Consider the following 16,335-nt stretch of genomic DNA (forward strand, 5'->3'; position numbering starts at 1 on the left):
GCCCCGGTGCGGGGGGTCCCCGGGGGAGCAGAGCTCCGGCCCCGGTGCGGGGGGTCCCCGGGGGAGCGGAGCTCCGGCCCCGGTGCGAGGGGGTCCCCGGGGGAGCGGGGCCCCGGCCCCGGTGCGGGGGGTCCCCGGGGGAGCAGAGCTCCGGCCCCGGTGCGGGGGGTCCCCGGGGGAGCGGAGCTCCGGCCCCGGTGCGAGGGGGTCCCCGGGGGAGCGGAGCTCCGGCCCCGGTGCGGGGGGTCCCCGGGGGAGCGGGGCCCCGGCCCCGGTGCAGGGGGGTCCCCACGGCGCCGGGGCCCGCGCCGCAGGGGGGAGCTCGGCGCGCGCAGGAGGCTCCGCGGGCGCCTGTCGCGGCCCCCGCCCGGCTCGGCTCGGCTCGGCTCGGCGCGGCTCGGCGCGGCGCGGCGCCCCGGCGGAGCTCCCCAGTTCCGGTCACGTTGCTGCCTGTTTACGGCGCGGCTCCGGCGGGCGGCGGCGGGGCCGGGCCGGGCGAGGCGGGGCCGCCGCAGGCAGCGCGGGCAGCGCGGGAGCCCGGCCCCGCGGCCCGGCCCGGCCCGGCCCGGCCCGGCCGCCCCATGACGCCCAGCGGGCGCCCGGCGGGGCCCCGCCGCTCCCCCCAGGTAAGGGACCGCGGCCGCGCCGGGCGGGGCGCTGCGGGCGGAGCCGGGGGCGGCGAGCGCGGGGCGGCCGCGGGGCCGGGCGCAGCGGAGCCGCCCGCGGGCTCCGGCAGGCGGATCCGCGCTGCAGGGGCGCGGGAGCGAGCGCGGACCCAGCGCCGTCGGCGGGGATGCGCCGCGCGGCGCTGCGCGGCGCTGCGCGGCGAGCGAGGCGGGGGGCGTCCCCGGTGAAGGGTCTGCCTGGCGCGCGGGCGGGGGGAGCTTTTCCTCCCGAAGTTGCCCAGAACCCTTGCCCGGTCTTTTCTGCAAGTTGCCTCACTCTGCACGTAACCGCTGGCGGCTCATTTCCTCTTCTTTCGCCGTGGAAAAGCAGTCTAGAGCACAGCAAGGCTCCCTGCTTGTTCTCTCCCGGTAGTCACGGAGTTAAGTATCTGTAGAGGGGCTCTGCTGGGGATGAGGGAGCTCTGCCACGAAATTTCCCAAGCGCAGGATCACGCCACGGGGATCACCCACTCAAGATTATGACTGACGCAAAGTGTTGATTGCGGGCCAAATCCTGACCCTGACGGTGAGCTGAATCCATAGTTAATTCCACTGAAGCCAGCAGGAGAAAACACGGCCTTGCTTTCAGCGGTTGCAACCAAATGAAAAGCTTTAGAGTTGGCTATTAGTCAGCCTCTTGTGTTCAGAGAATTGCTAGAAAACATAATAATTTATAATCAACATCTGCATTGATTTAGTCTTTAAATAGATACTGGCAGATAATTAGTAGCCAATAGGATTTTGAGTGTAATTCTGCCTCTATTGAAATCAAGGAAGGTTTTCCACTGACTTTCCCAAGGCCAAGATTTCACCTCTGTTTTCTGTTCCTGGCATTGCCACTGTCTCTGTGACCTTCTGCAAGTTTCTTGGCTTTCTTCTGCCTTATTCTCCTCACCTTTAAAAGGATGCCTGCTTCATGACATTGTTGCAAAGTTTAACATACATGCTTGTATTCTTTAAGTATCCGCCTTTGAAAGGTATCATCAGGAACTGAGGTTTTCTTACACTGAAATTTTGGGATTCAGATTAGCATAAATAACAATTTGAGTACAGTTTTACCTTGGAAGGAAATTCTCAAACAAGCAGTCTATACAATGGAAAACAGTTCTTAATAGACTTTAAATTAAATCAGTCGTTGTAGCTGCTATTTAGAAGAAGATTGGTTGTTTCATTTGTTTTATAAGAAGTAGGAATCCTGATAAACTGGGATGAAATTGCAAATCTTACTACAGTGTTCCAACAGTACCTTGAAACATCCAGCTGAGATCAGCTCTCCCAACGTGCTTTGCTCCAAAGATGTTTTAGTCTCGAGCTGGAAAAAATGGAGTGAGAAAAATATTTTCATTTTAGAGATGAGGGGCAGGAACACAAGAGGGCCCATCATTTACGACCCCGCTCGGGAGGCCGCAGGGAGCTCGCGCTCAGCCGCTGCCCCGGGCGCTGCCTCGGCCGGGTGCCGGCCCGCGGGCCAGCCTCGGGCGACCTCTGCCAGCAAAGGACTGTGCGGAGTCAGAGCGTGCCGCGCGAGAGCTGAGAGCAGCAAGAAAGCTCTCTTTCTGGGGAGCAGCTGTCTCCGGCCCATTCTGGAGCAGCGTTCAGCTCCGATACCTGCTGAATATCTCCGCGTTTTCGTGTTCGCAGGGCTGCAATCACATTCTGACTCCCCCATGAAGTCTGTGCTCAGCAACCTCGAAACCTCCTCTAACTTATTTGGCACTTTAGCAGTTAAGCTTTCACAGTCTCCCTGGGTAAATTCAAAGTTGAGTATTGGGATATTAAAAGCAGATTTTAAAAGCTAAATATCTGGCCCTGAATGCCCTAATCCAGGAGAGAGTCCTGTGCTCGCAGCCTTGTCATGTTCTGCAAGGAAAACTTTCCTCAAAAGCTCTGTGATGCAGCACTCAGTCCCCTGAATGTCCTATGACATTTAAGCGCCAAAGTGTTTGCTTTTAACATGATACCTATTTTGTGGCCTCACCTGCAAAACCCAGGAGTACCTGGTAACAGGGGAGATCCCGTTCCATGTTCGGGGCTTTCTGGAAAGGAACTGCCAGCCTTAAACCAGTGAAGCCTTGCAAAGGAATGTAGAACCAGGTGCAGCTTTTGCTGGCAAGGACAGTCCTTGAGCCCCTGATCTTCTACTCAGCTCAAGTGCCAATTTTTCAGTGGTGCAGATGCAGGTGCTAGTGGAGCAGACTCCTGCGACAGAAGGAGAGACAGCAGCCAAAGCTCTGCAGGGAGAAGGGCCCGGCTCAGACTGTAGAAATCACCTTTGAATAGGGGCAAAAATCACTGTTCAGCTGATGGTTGCTACCTTCTTTCTAGCTGTATGTATGCAATCAGGAACTCAAGGGCACAAACCTAAAGGGGAAGACCGCTTATCCTTGAATTATTTTGAATTAGGATATTTCCTAGAATTGTTGCTGTTTTGAGGAGCTATGTATGGGGTTACATAGTACACAGGTACTGAGAAAGTTTTCCCCACCAGTTGCTTTGGCAACTTAGAGCTAATCTGAAAAGAAAAGAAAAATGTAATAACTAAAACAGCAGGGGAGGGACCAGAGCAGGTTCACTCCCTGTTATTGCTTGCTGCAACACAACTGTTCCTTTTGGGAGCTGCGCTTACGAGGCTGGAGTGAGAGGAGCTAGTGCTTAATATCCCTGAGAGCAACAACCCGAATCACCGTGCTTTGACTCCTGCATCTGTGGAATAGGCAGAAGGCTCCTGCCTTGCTTCACTGCGTGGCGGCGTGGTCCGGCAGCATTTGCTGGGTACTTGGAAGCCCTCAGCATGGGGAGCCTCGGCGTTATCAGCTGGAAGATGCAATGGCTCTGTAAAGCGTTATTAAGTCAGCCAGCAGCAGCAGATAATCCTTATTAACTGCCAATACCTCCCAAGTGATTTTGCACTGTGAAGTGTCCAAAGGCAGTGCACCGAACTAAATGCTCAAAGTGCAGTTGCAATCTCCACCTGGCTTCAAAAGCAATGGAGGAAAAAATCAGTCACTGAGAATCAGGTTTTGAAATGCATTAGGGTTGTGGACGGACACAACCTCAGCAAGGCAATAGCTCATTCACTGGGTTCTGGTAACACTAGAAACACTTGGAGGGCTTACAGAGGCTGTTGAAACTTCATACTGAATTGCAGCTTCATTAATAGCTATTGGCTCTTGCATCATTACTCCTAACAGAGATGTCTAATAGCTACGAAGAGGAGCAGCACATTTGTTCCTTTAACGTGGAAACAGCTGGAGCTTGTGAGAGAGACTGGCAGCCCGTGCAGCGCGCTGGTGACAACGCAGCCATGTCCATGCCTCCAGGCCACGGCACGTGGCCCCTCCTCCAAGGGGCATGCAAACCACGGTGGAGATTTTCACATCTCTGCTCTTTATAAGTGGCAAAAAATCAGCCACAGCAGAATTAAGGCTTTCAAAAGCTTTGGGGCTCAAAGATCAGCACCTGGGCAAAGAGCCTCTGAGCCACTCGCAGGAGCACGAAACACATCGTGGCGTTTAAATCGCCTGCGGACCTTACTCTACTTTCATCCCAACTCCCAGTAACATGAGTCTATTTACTTTAATAACTCTAGTTAGCACCTAGGTCTTACACGGCACTTTGCATCAATAGATCTCAAAACACATTACCCTCACGTTACAGAGGAGGAAGCAGACAGGGTGATTTACCGGGTACCACAGAGCATGGTGAGGAAGGGAACAAATCTCCCGGTACCTGACCTGTGAGCAAACCACGGAGCCACCAACTTCCCACCGGCTGCAGTGAGGTTCCTTCCCGATTTATAGCGGAAGTGAAAAGAAAACACTTAAGCCTATTAGAGAGTTCGGACAAAACGTGGTGTTCTCCTGCAGACACGATACCTCTAATAACACTTCCACAGGCCTGAGAACTGTGTCTCAAGGGAAATGGTGAAAGTCACTTTGGAGAGAAAAAGCTGATCCAAAACCACTAAGTATTTTCCATAAGAGTCTTGAAAACAGTTAATTCTCCCAAATGCCCCCCCCCCTTTTTTTTTTAGCATACAGGTAATGCATTCAAGCTTTTTATCTTCCATATTAGGGACAAAAAACAGATCTCTGAATTCCAGAAAAAAAATCTTTTTTGATTCTCTTTACAGCTTGATATTTATCAACACAACTATTTATTTGTAAATGAAAAAATGTGTTGGAAGAAGAGGGTAAATTTCTACTTGAAAGGTTTGATGGAAAATTTTAAGCCATTTCTACTAAAAACATTTCAACTAGACAGAACGAAGTGCTTGAAAATAGCATTGTGTGTCCTCCAGGGCTTTGTCCAACCTACTTTCTGTGCTTTCAGAAAGATGTGGAACCTCATCCACAACCTTTCTTAAAGAAACTACTCCAAGGCTGGATAGTTGCACCTCCACACATCTCTCCCCACAGCCAGCGTTGGCAAAAAGGTATATTTGACCCTCAGGTATAGCGTGGTTGTATTCCTGGACTGTGTCGGATGCCAGATGACAACTTCCATAACTTAGGTACTGGCACAAGTACATAGGTCCCCATCACTGCCACCTTTAACGAGTTACCATCATTGCTGTCCCTGACACTCCAAAGAAGGAATGCCAGCTTTCTTGGAAATTATTAGGATATAGACGTTTAAACCTTGTCTCTTAATTAAGGTGTCATCAGGAAAGCACAGATGTCTTACAAGATTAAAAAGTTGCCATCTTGCCACTCAAAAAATGGGAATGATTAGAAAATTAAGTCCAGAGCTAGATTTTTTTTTCCCTCTGATCCATTTTAAAATGCCAGACATTGAGGGACTACATATCCCTCGAGGTTCCTGGAAATGCTCATGACTTCTTTAAACCGAGCGCGTGAATCTCTCGCGCAGGCAGGCAGGAGTAAGGAGGCAGCCTCAGGGTTGGTCTCACTTGCCCTACCTTGTTCCATGGGGAAGCTTCAGGCTGGTAAAAATCACACCTGCCCAAATAAGCACCTTAAAAGAGGAGCAGGACCTTCGCACCTTTGCCTTGAGGCACCCGCTGGCCCCTTCTGCGCTTTGCCACAGCATTCGGGGGGAAAACACCCACAGCTCTTCACTCCCGGGCCTGCAGAGCCATCCTAAAACCAGCAATTCTATCATTTTGCCTCCGGGAATGGCTCCCAGGGCAAGAAAATAGCCAGTGACAATCCAACAGGAGTGCCGAAGCCGGTTCACTTCGCCCGTTTTTCTTACTTGAGGCTTCGTTCAGGTTCCCGCTGCAGTGACCGCAGCGCAGAGCCCGATTTCCTCCCCCTGGGAGGGAGCGGACGCGGTCAGGACGCAAGCCCGGATTTCCCTTGCGCACGTGGAGCCTCGGCTTTCGTTCGCCCCCTCGACAGAGAGTTACAGGAGAAGACGGTGTCTTCGTGGGGCTGTTCACTTCCTTGCCAGTCCAGGGCCTCGCGGCTCCACGGGCGCTCGAGGTGCGGGGAGGCTGCAGCGGCGCCAGGCACCGCCGCGTCCCGCTTCTCCTGCTGCAAGCCAAGAGCGGGAGCCCGGAGCCCTGATTTTAGGGCTTTCCCAAACCTTTGGAGGCTTTGGCAAGAACAGAGCTCTGAACCAGGCCGTTGCCAAGACTGCTTGCTTTGGAATCAAGCTTAAAAGCAGCTTGATTTGATTTAGGATGCGGGAATTAGCTTAAAATGTCCTACATTAAAGAACCGGGTGTTCTGCAAGCATGAGCTAAAGTTTCTGTAGAAAGGAAATGAAGTCGGACACAGCTGAATGGAGAAATAGAACCAGCTTCCCCGGGCCGGATTGCTGCGTGCTGTCCTTCAGGCTGGCCGGCCAAGATCTCCCAGACCTTCCCCACGGTTTGCTGTGGGTAAAACATCTCCCTCCCCTCCAGGTTCAATGCACGGAATAAGGATGGTTTCCCATCCACACGAAATGGCATTTCCCAGGATTAAGGATCCTTCCGGAGGTTTGCTTTTATCTCCCCAGCGCCGTGGCACGGGTAGGCAGCTCGCCCAGCCGCTCTGCAGGGCGATCAGGGGCGATCAGCCGGCAGCGCGGAGCTCCCCAGCACGGATCCGCCCGCCACGCAACGCTGGTCGGGCCAGGCTGGGCACATTGCCCTGCTCGTGTTTAGCTCTCTGGCTGCGGGCACTGCCTCCTAGGACGCGGCTCGCCGAGCGACGGCCGGGGTCGGCCCTGGCACAGCCCCAGGCGGGACGAGGGGAGGGGGGGAGAGGGGCCCGTCCTGCCCGGCGCCGTCCTGCTCGGCCACGACGAGCCGGGGCCGACGCCGGGGAAGGGGAGCGCGGCAGCGTTTTCTGCCCAGCCCGGGCGCCGGCGCTGCGCGGCCCCGGAGGAGACGGGACAGCGTCGTGGTTTGGCGGCCCGCGCGCCGGCGTCCCTCTGGGGAAACCCGCTCGAGCGGAGCTGCTTCGCCCCGCGGAGGGGACGGGCAGCGGGAGCGGGCCCCGGCGCCCAGGGGCTCTGCCTCTCGCAGGGGCTCGCGGCTCGCGGCTGGCCCCGCTCCCCGCCTGGCTCGCGCCGCTCCGGCGCTGCCGCCTCTCTCCTCGCCAGCCCTCTCCACTCCCCGCAGGCCTGGACGGTGAACTTGGTTGCGATGGAGACCGTGTCCCTGGAGCACCAGATCCAGAGCGTGCAGCGACACATCGCCTTCCTGAAGAAGGAGCAGACGGAGCTGCTCCACGACCTGCACCTCGAGATCCTCCGCCTGCAGAAGCACTGCTCGGGTGAGCGCCCGAGGCCGCCGCCGCGCCAGCTCCGGGAATGCCGCACGCCGGGGTCGCTTCCCTTCCTGCGGGGCGGCCGCGGGCTTTCCGGAGCTCCCCGCGTCTCGCCTCCCCGTGCCGGCGAAGCCCTGGCAGAGGTGCTCGGCCGAGGGACGCGATGGGACGTGGCAGAGGCCGTCGCGCAGGGCGTCCCCGCCGGCCCCTGCGGAGCGTCCTCCCCGAGCCCGGGATTGCACCCGGGGCTCAGACGGCGGCGCGGGCGCCGGCGCCGGGGTGCCCCGTCCCGCCGCGGCGCCGGGAGCCCCCGCTCCCGCGCGGCCGCAGCGCCCGGCGCCGGCCCGGTCTCCCACCTGCACGCGGCGCCGGCGGCTTCCCCAGCCGCTGCCCTCCCGATCCGCGGGCGACAGGGTCCTGGGCACCCTTCTGCGAGCGGCGGCGGGGGCACACCCCCCGTGCAGCTCCGGGGGGAGCTCGCCGGTGCTTGACGCCGCAGCTGGTGCGCCCCAGCTCCGGGAAGGGAAGCGCCCGGCGCGCCCCGGAGAGGATCCCGTCCCGTCCCGTCCCGGGAGGAGATGCGCCGGGGTGGTGCGGCGGGAACGGCCGGGCCCCCTGCGCCGGGCCACGGCCGGAGGATCTGGGGCCGCGTGCGGCACCCCGGCCCGGCGCGCGAAGCGGCCGCGGGACCGACCCGCGCGCGGGGGAAGCGGGGCGCGCGGGGAGGCGGCGGTCGGAGCACCGTGCGCTGCTCTGCGCTTGGGCCTGGTTTAAAGCGCTCAAAATGGTTCAGCAAGTCTCAAAGGGAACCGAGGGCTCTGGCCAGGGGAAGGACTCGCGGCTGGGCAGGGGCAGGACGGGGCAGGATGGGGCAGTGGCAGGGGCAGGATGGGGCAGGGGTAGGACAGGGCAGGGGTAGGACAGGGCAGGATGGGGCAGGATGGGGCAGGGGCAGGGGCAGGATGGGGCAGGGGCAGGGCAGGGACAGGGGTAGGATGGGGCAGGGGCAGGGGCAGGACGGGGCAGGGACAGGGGTAGGACGGGGCAGGATGGGGCAGGGGCAGGACAGGGCAGGGGCAGGGGCAGGGCAGGGACAGGGATAGGATGGGGCAGGGGCAGGGGCAGGATGGGGCAGGGACAGGGGTAGGACGGGGCAGGATGGGGCAGGGGCAGGGCAGGGACAGGGGTAGGACGGGGCAGGACGGGGCAGGGGCAGGGGCAGGGGCAGGGCAGGGGCGGGCGATGGTGCTTTCTTACCCCGCTGGGTCTCGCTTGCAGAGCTGACGCACGACCTGGAGCTCAAGGAGCTGGAAGCCCGCCAGCAAGGTAAGGCCTCGAGCCGAGCACGCGGCTGGGCTTGGGGGGCGGCGGGCGGCCGGGCGGCCCCACCGGGGTGTCCCCAGCGTCCCCCGCGGGGTCCCTTGCCCTCAGGGCGCAGGCAACATGCCTAATTCCCGGGGGTGCGGCGGCCGGGTCGCCCCAGCACCTGGGGGCTTTTGCGTTTGGAAACCAGCATCTGTGAGGCTCGCTGGGCTCCAGCCTTTCGGCAGGCCCCCGGGGAGCGAGCGGCGGCGTGCAAACCCCCGGGGCCCAGCAAAAGCAAACAAGGACGTTATCAGCTGCCCGGAGCAGCTCGCACCCAGCCCCGCAGCTCCCAGCACCGCGCCGCGGCCGACCAGCCGCAGCATGGGCCCCGTCCCGCCGGAGCTGCTCCGGAGGCCGCCGAGGAGAGAGCGGAGAGCTGCGCCCCGGGGCGCGCAGGGACGGCGCGAGGCCCCGGGCGCATCGCGGCTGCGCCCAGCCACGGCTCCTCCGTCCTCCCGTCGGCACCGCTCGCCCAGGCGCACAGGCAGCCGCTGCCCTGGCACCAGGCCTGCGTGCTCGGGTGCACACACGCACAGGCGCACACGCATGCACACACACGTACACACATTCATGCACAGACATGCTCAGATACCAGCACACACGTGCACACACGCCTGCACGCTCGCGTGCATGGATGTCTGCACACACACGTGCAGAGACTTCTGCTCACATGCATACACACGCAGGCACACAGGCGCGCAGAGACATCAGCACACACGCACGCACACACGCATGCATGCAGATGTGCACACACTATGCACAGACATCCGCGCACAAGCACGCACCCACGCGTGCCCCGCTCCGTGCCCTGCCTGCAGCCTTGACCCCGCGCCGAGCCCGCCGGGCTGGCGCCGAGCCGGCTGCGTTGGGCAACCCGGGGGCTGCGGACTCCGGCCGGCGCCGCCGGCGGCTCCCCAGGCGCGGCCGGCGCGCGAGCCGTGCCCTTGCCGCGCGGTGTGCCGGGCGCCTCCCGGGGTCGCTAACGCCGCTCCCGGCCTTGCCCCCGCAGACGCCCTCGACCGGGAGCTGGAGCGGCGCTGCCGGGCCATGGAGGCGCGCCTGGAGGAGAAGGAGCGGGCCAACGCGGAGCTGCGGCGCGAGCTGCGGCACAAGGAGACGCTGGTGGCGGCGCTGCGCTGCAGCCTGCGCGCCAAGGAGCGCGCCTTCCTCGAGGAGCTGAAGCGCCGCAGCCACCGCGCCGCCGTCCTCGACGCCCGGCTGCAGCAGCGGGCCGAGGCGGCCGCCCACCTCTCGCTGCAGCTGCACGCCGCCGCCCGCCGCCTGCCGCCCGCCGCCGCCGCCGCCGCCGCGGGCCCCCCCCGCCGCCGCGGCCCCCCGCCGCCGCCGCCCGCCGAGCCCGGCGCCATGCCCGACCCGGCGCTCTTCCTCGGCGCGGCGCGGCGCCGCCGGCCCCGCGAGCGGCACTGAGACGCGCCGCCGGCGCCCATCCCCGCGGCGTCGCGCCGGCCCCCGTGCGCGGACGCCGCCGCCCGGCGCCTCCGTTTCTGCAGCCGACTGTCGGCGCGCGACGTCGAAGGCCCCGCGCCGCCGCCCCGGAGGGGAAGCGCTGTACGATCGCAGCAGAGACGACGTCGAAATAAACTATTTTAACGTTTGCATTTCTGCGAAGTGCTGGGAGCGGCGCGGGGCGGCGGGCTCGGCCGCGCGGCCCCAGCGCCGCCTCCCGCCTCGCTCGCCCCGCGCCTCCGGCCGCTGCCGGGGCCTTCCCCCGCGCCGCCCGCCAAGGGCTGCTGGCCGCGGCGGGGCTCCCGCCGCCCCGGGGCCGCCCCAACTGCCGGAAGATCCCGGTGCCGCGGCGCCCGGCGCCTCCAAACCGCCCTCGCCGCCGAGCGCCGCGTCCCTCCGCTCGCTGCCCCTCCGCCGGCGCGGGCGTGCCGCAAGCTGCATCCTCCTCCCTCCCCACCCCCACCCCCACCCCATCCCCATCTCCATCCCCACCCCCACCCCATCCCCATCCCCATCCCCATCCCCATCCCTGTCCCATCCCCATCCCCATCTCCATCGCATCCCCATCCGCATCCCATCCCCAACCCCACCCCCATCTCCATCCCCATCCCCATCCTCATCCCATCTCCATCCCCACCCCATCCCCATCCCCATCCTCATCCCATCTCCATCCCCATCCCCATCCCCATCCCCATCCCCATCCTCATCCCATCTCCATCCTCATCCCATCCCCATCCCCATCCCCGTCCCATCCCCATCCCCATCTCCATCGCATCCCCAACCCTGTCCCATTCCCATCTCCACCCCTTCTCCATCCCCATCCTCATCTCCATCCCATCCCATCTCCGTCCCATCTCCATCCCCATCCCCGTCCCATCCCCATCTCCATCGCATCCCCAACCCTGTCCCATCCCCATCTCCATCCCCATCCCCGTCCCATCCCCATCTCCATCGCATCCCCACCCCCACCCCATCCCATCCCCATCCCATCCCATCTCCGTCCCATCCCCATCTCCATCCCCATCCCCGTCCCATCCCCATCTCCATCCCATCCCCACCCCCACCCCATCCCATCCCCATCCCATCCCATCTCCGTCCCATCCCCATCTCCATCGCATCCCCAGCCCCCTCCCATCCCCATCCCATCCCCGTCCCAGCCCCAACCCGTTCCCGCGCCCATCCCGGCGGGGCTCCGGGCTCCGGCACGGCTGGGCGCTGTCGCCGGCGGGAAGGGGGACGCCAGCTGCCAGGCCCCGCACCAAATCCCCGGATTTCCCCCCCTCGCCTCGGTTTGCGCTGGGCCGCGCAAACGCGGGCGGGAGCGCACGAGAAGAGCGCGGCGGCCGCGGCACGCGCACAGCGCCGGTGCCGGCCGCGCGCCCTCCTCTTCCTCACCCGGCCGCCGCTCTCCCACCTCGCGGCGCTGCGGAGCCGGGCAGATCCCCCCCGTCCTCCCGTGCCGCGGCCGGCACAGCCCGCCCGAGCGGCGGCGAGCAGGCGGCCGGCACCCTCGGCACGGCCCTCGCCTGAGACGCACAGCGCCGCGCGCAGCACCGTGTGCACCACCACGCGCAGCGCCGCGCACAGCACCGTGCACAGCACTGTGCACAGCACCATGTGCACCGCCACGCGCAGCGCCGCGCACAGCACCGTGCACAGCACTGTGCACAGCACCATGTGCACCACCACGCGCAGCGCCGCGCACAGCACCGTGCACAGCACCGTGCACAGCACCATGTGCACCGCCACGCGCAGCGCCGCGTTCAGCACCGTGCACAGCACCATGTGCACAGCGCCATGTGCACCGCCACGCGCAGCGCCGCGCACAGCACCGTGCACAGCACTGTGCACAGCACCATGTGCACCACCACGCGCAGCGCCGCGCACAGCACCGTGCACAGCACCGTGCACAGCGCCATGTGCACCGCCACGCGCAGCGCCGCGCACAGCACCGTGCACAGCACTGTGCACAGCACCATGTGCACCACCACGCGCAGCGCCGCGCACAGCACCGTGCACAGCACCGTGCACAGCGCCATGTGCACCGCCACGCGCAGCGCCGCGCACAGCACCGTGCACAGCACCGTGCACAGCGCCATGTGCACCGCCACGCGCAGCGCCGCGCACAGCACCGTGCACAGCACTGTGCACAGCACCATGTGCACCGCCACGCGCAGCACCGCGCACAGCACCGTGCACAGCACCGTGCACAGCGCCATGTGCACCACCATGCGCAGCGCCGCGCACAGCACCGTGCACAGCACTGTGCACAGCACCACATGCACCGCCACGCGCAGCGCCGCGTTCAGCACCGTGCACAGCACCATGTGCACCACCACGCGCAGCGCCGCGCACAGCACCGTGCACAGCACCGCGCACAGCACCACATGCACCGCCACGCGCAGCGCCGCGTTCAGCACCGTGCACAGCACCATGTGCACCGCCACGCGCAGCGCCGCGCACAGCACCGCGCACAGCACTGTGCACAGCACCATGTGCACCGCCACGCGCAGCGCCGCGCACAGCACCGTGCACAGCACCGTGCACAGCACCATGTGCACCGCCACGCGCAGCGCCGCGCACAGCACCGTGCACAGCACCGTGCACAGCACTGTGCACAGCGCCATGTGCACCACCACGCGCAGCGCCGCGCACAGCACCGTGCACAGCACCGTGCACAGCACCATGTGCACCACCACGCACAGCGCCGCGCACAGCACCGTGCACAGCACCGTGCACAGCACCATGTGCACCGCCACGCGCAGCGCCGCGCACAGCACCGTGCACAGCACCGTGCACAGCGCCATGTGCACCGCCACGCGCAGCGCCGCGCACAGCACCGTGCACAGCACCGTGCACAGCGCCATGTGCACCACCACGCGCAGCGCCGCGCACAGCACCGTGCACAGCACCGCGCACAGCACCACATGCACCGCCACGCGCAGCGCCGCGTTCAGCAACGTGCACAGCACCATGTGCACCACCACGCGCAGCGCCGCGCACAGCACCGTGCACAGCACCACATGCACCGCCACGCGCAGCACCGCGCACAGCACCATGTGCACCACCACGCGCAGCACCGTGCACAGCACCGCGCACAGCACCGCGCACAGCACCACGTGCACCACCACGTGCAGCGCCGCGCACAGCACCACGCACAGCACCATGTGCACCACCACGCGCAGCACCGCGCACAGCACCGCACACAGCACCGCGCACAGCACCATGTGCACCACCACGCGCAGCACCGCGCACAGCACTGCACACAGCACCGCGCACAGCACCATGTGCACCACCACGCGCAGCACCGTGCACAGCACCGCACACAGCACCGCGCACAGCACCAAGTGCACCACCACGTGCAGCGCCGCGCACAGCACCACGCGCAGCACCATGTGCACCACCACGCGCAGCACCACGCGCAGCACCGTGCACAGCACCGCACACAGCACTGCGTCCAGCACCACACATAGTGTCATGCACAGCACCACACACAGCACCGTGTACAGCACTGCATGTAACACCATGTGCAGCGTGGTGCACAGCACCACACAGCTGGCACCCGGGACACGCTGCGCCGTGCAGCGCTGCACACACCACGCGCTGGCCACACACGTCCCGCAGAGCCCACGGGAGAGCCCCCTTGCCTGCACCAGGCATTGCACAGGGCTTGCACGTGGGCCTTGTATAAGCCTTGCACATGGGCCTTGCACAGGGGCCCTGCACGCAGCAGCCTACCGCTGGCCGTGCACGCGCCTTGCAGGGGGGCCCCGCACGCCCGCCTTGCTCGGGGTCAGCACCAGGCCATGCCCCGCGCCGCAGCAGCGGGAGGCCGGCGGCGCGGCGCGGCCCCTTTAAGGCGCGGCGGCGCGGCCCCTTTAAGGCGCGGCGGCGCGGCCCCTTTAAGGCGCGGCGGCGCGGCCCCTTTAAGGCGCGGCGGCGCGGCCCCTTTAAGGCGCGGCGGCGCGGCCCCTTTAAGGCGCGGCGGCGCGGCCCCTTTAAGGCGCGGCGGCGCGGCGGTTGGTCCCGGCCGCGCGCCGTAGCGCGGGCGCCACGTGGGGCGGTGACGGCGGCGGCGGCGTCCGGGCGCGGCGTCCGTGCGAGCGGCGCCGCCATGGTCATGAGAGCGGACGAGATGCCGCCCGCGGCCGCGCAGGGCGCCGCGCACCCGCCGCCCGCCGCCGAGCAGCGCCCCGGTGAGCGGCGCGGCGGGGCGCGCGGGGGCCGGGCGGCGCGGCGGGGGCGGGCGGCGGCGGCGGGCCGGGCCCGGCCCCGCTGAAGGTGACCTTCACCGGGCGCGGCCTGCGCGGCGGCCCCGGCCGCGGGCCCGGCGCGCTCGCGGGGCCGCCCCGGGCCGCGCCGCGCCGCCTCCGCCCCGCGGCGGCAGCGGGGCCGGGGCCGCCGCGCGCCCGGCGGGAAGCGGCGCCCTGCGCGGGCCGGGCCGGGGCCGGGGCCGGGGCCGCCCTGCCCGCGCCGCGGCCCCGCTCGCCGCCGCCGCGGGGGCCGAGCTCCGCCGGGGGCGGCGGGCGCTCGGCGCGGCCCTGCGGCGCCGCGCGAGACGGGGGCGGCGGCGGCTGCGCGGGCGGCTGCGCGGGCGGCCCCGGCGCGGCCCCGGCGCGGCCCCGGCGCGGCCCGGCCCGCAGCCCCCCCCGCGTCACGAGGCGGATTTTTGAAGTTTGCCACTTAAGCCAAAGTTCGTCGGGGTTTGGCGACAGAGCGGCCTGGAAGTAACTCAGGCGTGCGGGAAGGCAGCGCTGAACCCTGCCCGCCCGCCCGCCCTGATTTTTTACTTTTTTAGTGGGTGTCACGTTTCCAGCTCCAATAACTAGGTTAAAAAGTTACAGTGCGCAATCCCTGCGCTTCAGAGTGTGAGCTGGCTGCTGGGGAGGGAGGGAGGAGTGAAAATCCTCTCCTTGTGCTAAGGTTGCTTAATTGGTCGGGCACCTGATGGGATCTGGGGGGAGGGCAGAGCAGGGCTCTTGCATTTTCTTAAAGCATCAGGTTGAGGCCAGTACTAGCAGCTGAAAATATCTGTTTCATCTGCTGGCCTATCAAAACCTCTTGCCACATCCCTCCCACGCAGCAACGCTATCATTGCAGTGGAAACGGAGAGAGTCAGTCAGTCGGAGCTGGCATTAAGCGTTAGGAGTTCCTGGTTCCCAGGCCTCTCTTTCTCCTTGGGAAAAATCGGCACTTTGTTCTGCTGTTCCCGGCGCGCTGTGTTTCCTTCTCATGTAGCAGCAGTCTTTGAAATGTTACTAAGGAGAAAGTTGGTATAACTTTGTACTGGATATATTCTGGACGGGTATCTAGCTGATGAAGTGCTCGTTCTTCTTTTCTGCCAGACATCAGGATTGGGGGGTTAGTTACTTCCTCCACATGTTAAAAGGCAAGAGAGCTGGCAACTGCTTCTTGTCCACTTCTTATCTAGATAAAAATGTTGAGGCTGCTTCATTGCTCTGAGTGCAGAAAGATGCAGAAGTGTGAACAGTTTGGGACCCTGTAATGCCCTCTACTGAGGGCAGTTATGGGTTAAGTTACCGTTCCTATTAACTAGCACAAGGTCAGGAGGCGGTTATGTGCCGCGTTTCTTGGATTATTATTGTTTCTGCAGTTGTCGATCTCTTTAAAGAGGTTTGTCTTGTGTGCAGTGCTTCTAGCCAGTGTAAAACAAATGCTCTTTGTCCTGCTTTTTCTAACTAAGTCCCTCTTTCTCTGTTCTAAAATGCACCTCTGTATTCGGACGTGTCTCCTGTTCAAACCCGTGGTGAAGGAAGATACTAATGGAAAACTGGTGTGGAGGCAAGTGGAGCTGTATGTTAGTAGGAAGGTCAAAGACATGGATCCTTAATCTAGGGAACTGTTACCACTGTCTGTCACTTGACCTTGGAGGTTCTTTGGTGTTTTGGAAGGGACTGAATTGCTGGCAGCTGGTGTGTGGTGTGGGTTTGTTTTTTTTTTTTTTTTTTTTTTTGTTTTTTTTTTCTTTCTTAATGCAGTTGTAACAGTCCTGAGGGGGAGAACTGGAGGAATATAGTGCAAGAGAAATCTGATCATTGCTACAAGGTTAAGAAAAAGGGAAAGGAGTGTGATAAATGCAGTGTGTGTGTGTGTGT

At 63.5% G+C, this 16,335-nt stretch overlaps 2 protein-coding genes across 2 annotated transcripts in view; both read left to right on the forward strand.

Annotated features, from left to right (window-relative positions):
* Nucleotides 1-583: 583 nt before the first annotated feature.
* On the forward strand, nucleotides 584-10,363 carry CCDC92B (coiled-coil domain containing 92B). The gene is made up of 5 exons (XM_062592806.1): nucleotides 584-626; nucleotides 7,240-7,393; nucleotides 8,666-8,713; nucleotides 9,762-10,038; nucleotides 10,264-10,363. Exons 2-5 carry the CDS (start codon nucleotides 7,264-7,266, stop codon nucleotides 10,361-10,363), a joined length of 555 nt encoding a protein of 184 aa, XP_062448790.1. The 5' UTR covers nucleotides 584-626; nucleotides 7,240-7,263.
* A 3,950-nt stretch (nucleotides 10,364-14,313) lies between these two features.
* The window catches only part of CLUH (clustered mitochondria homolog), a 39,279-nt gene continuing 37,257 nt past the window's right edge, over nucleotides 14,314-16,335 (forward strand). The window contains exon 1 of the mRNA XM_062592464.1: nucleotides 14,314-14,415. Coding sequence (XP_062448448.1) covers nucleotides 14,334-14,415 — 82 coding nt within the window. The 5' untranslated portion in view covers nucleotides 14,314-14,333. The remainder of the gene's footprint in view (nucleotides 14,416-16,335) is intronic.

This window comes from Rhea pennata, chromosome 20 (assembly GCF_028389875.1).
Source record: "Rhea pennata isolate bPtePen1 chromosome 20, bPtePen1.pri, whole genome shotgun sequence".
NCBI classification, from domain to species: domain Eukaryota; kingdom Metazoa; phylum Chordata; class Aves; order Rheiformes; family Rheidae; genus Rhea; species Rhea pennata.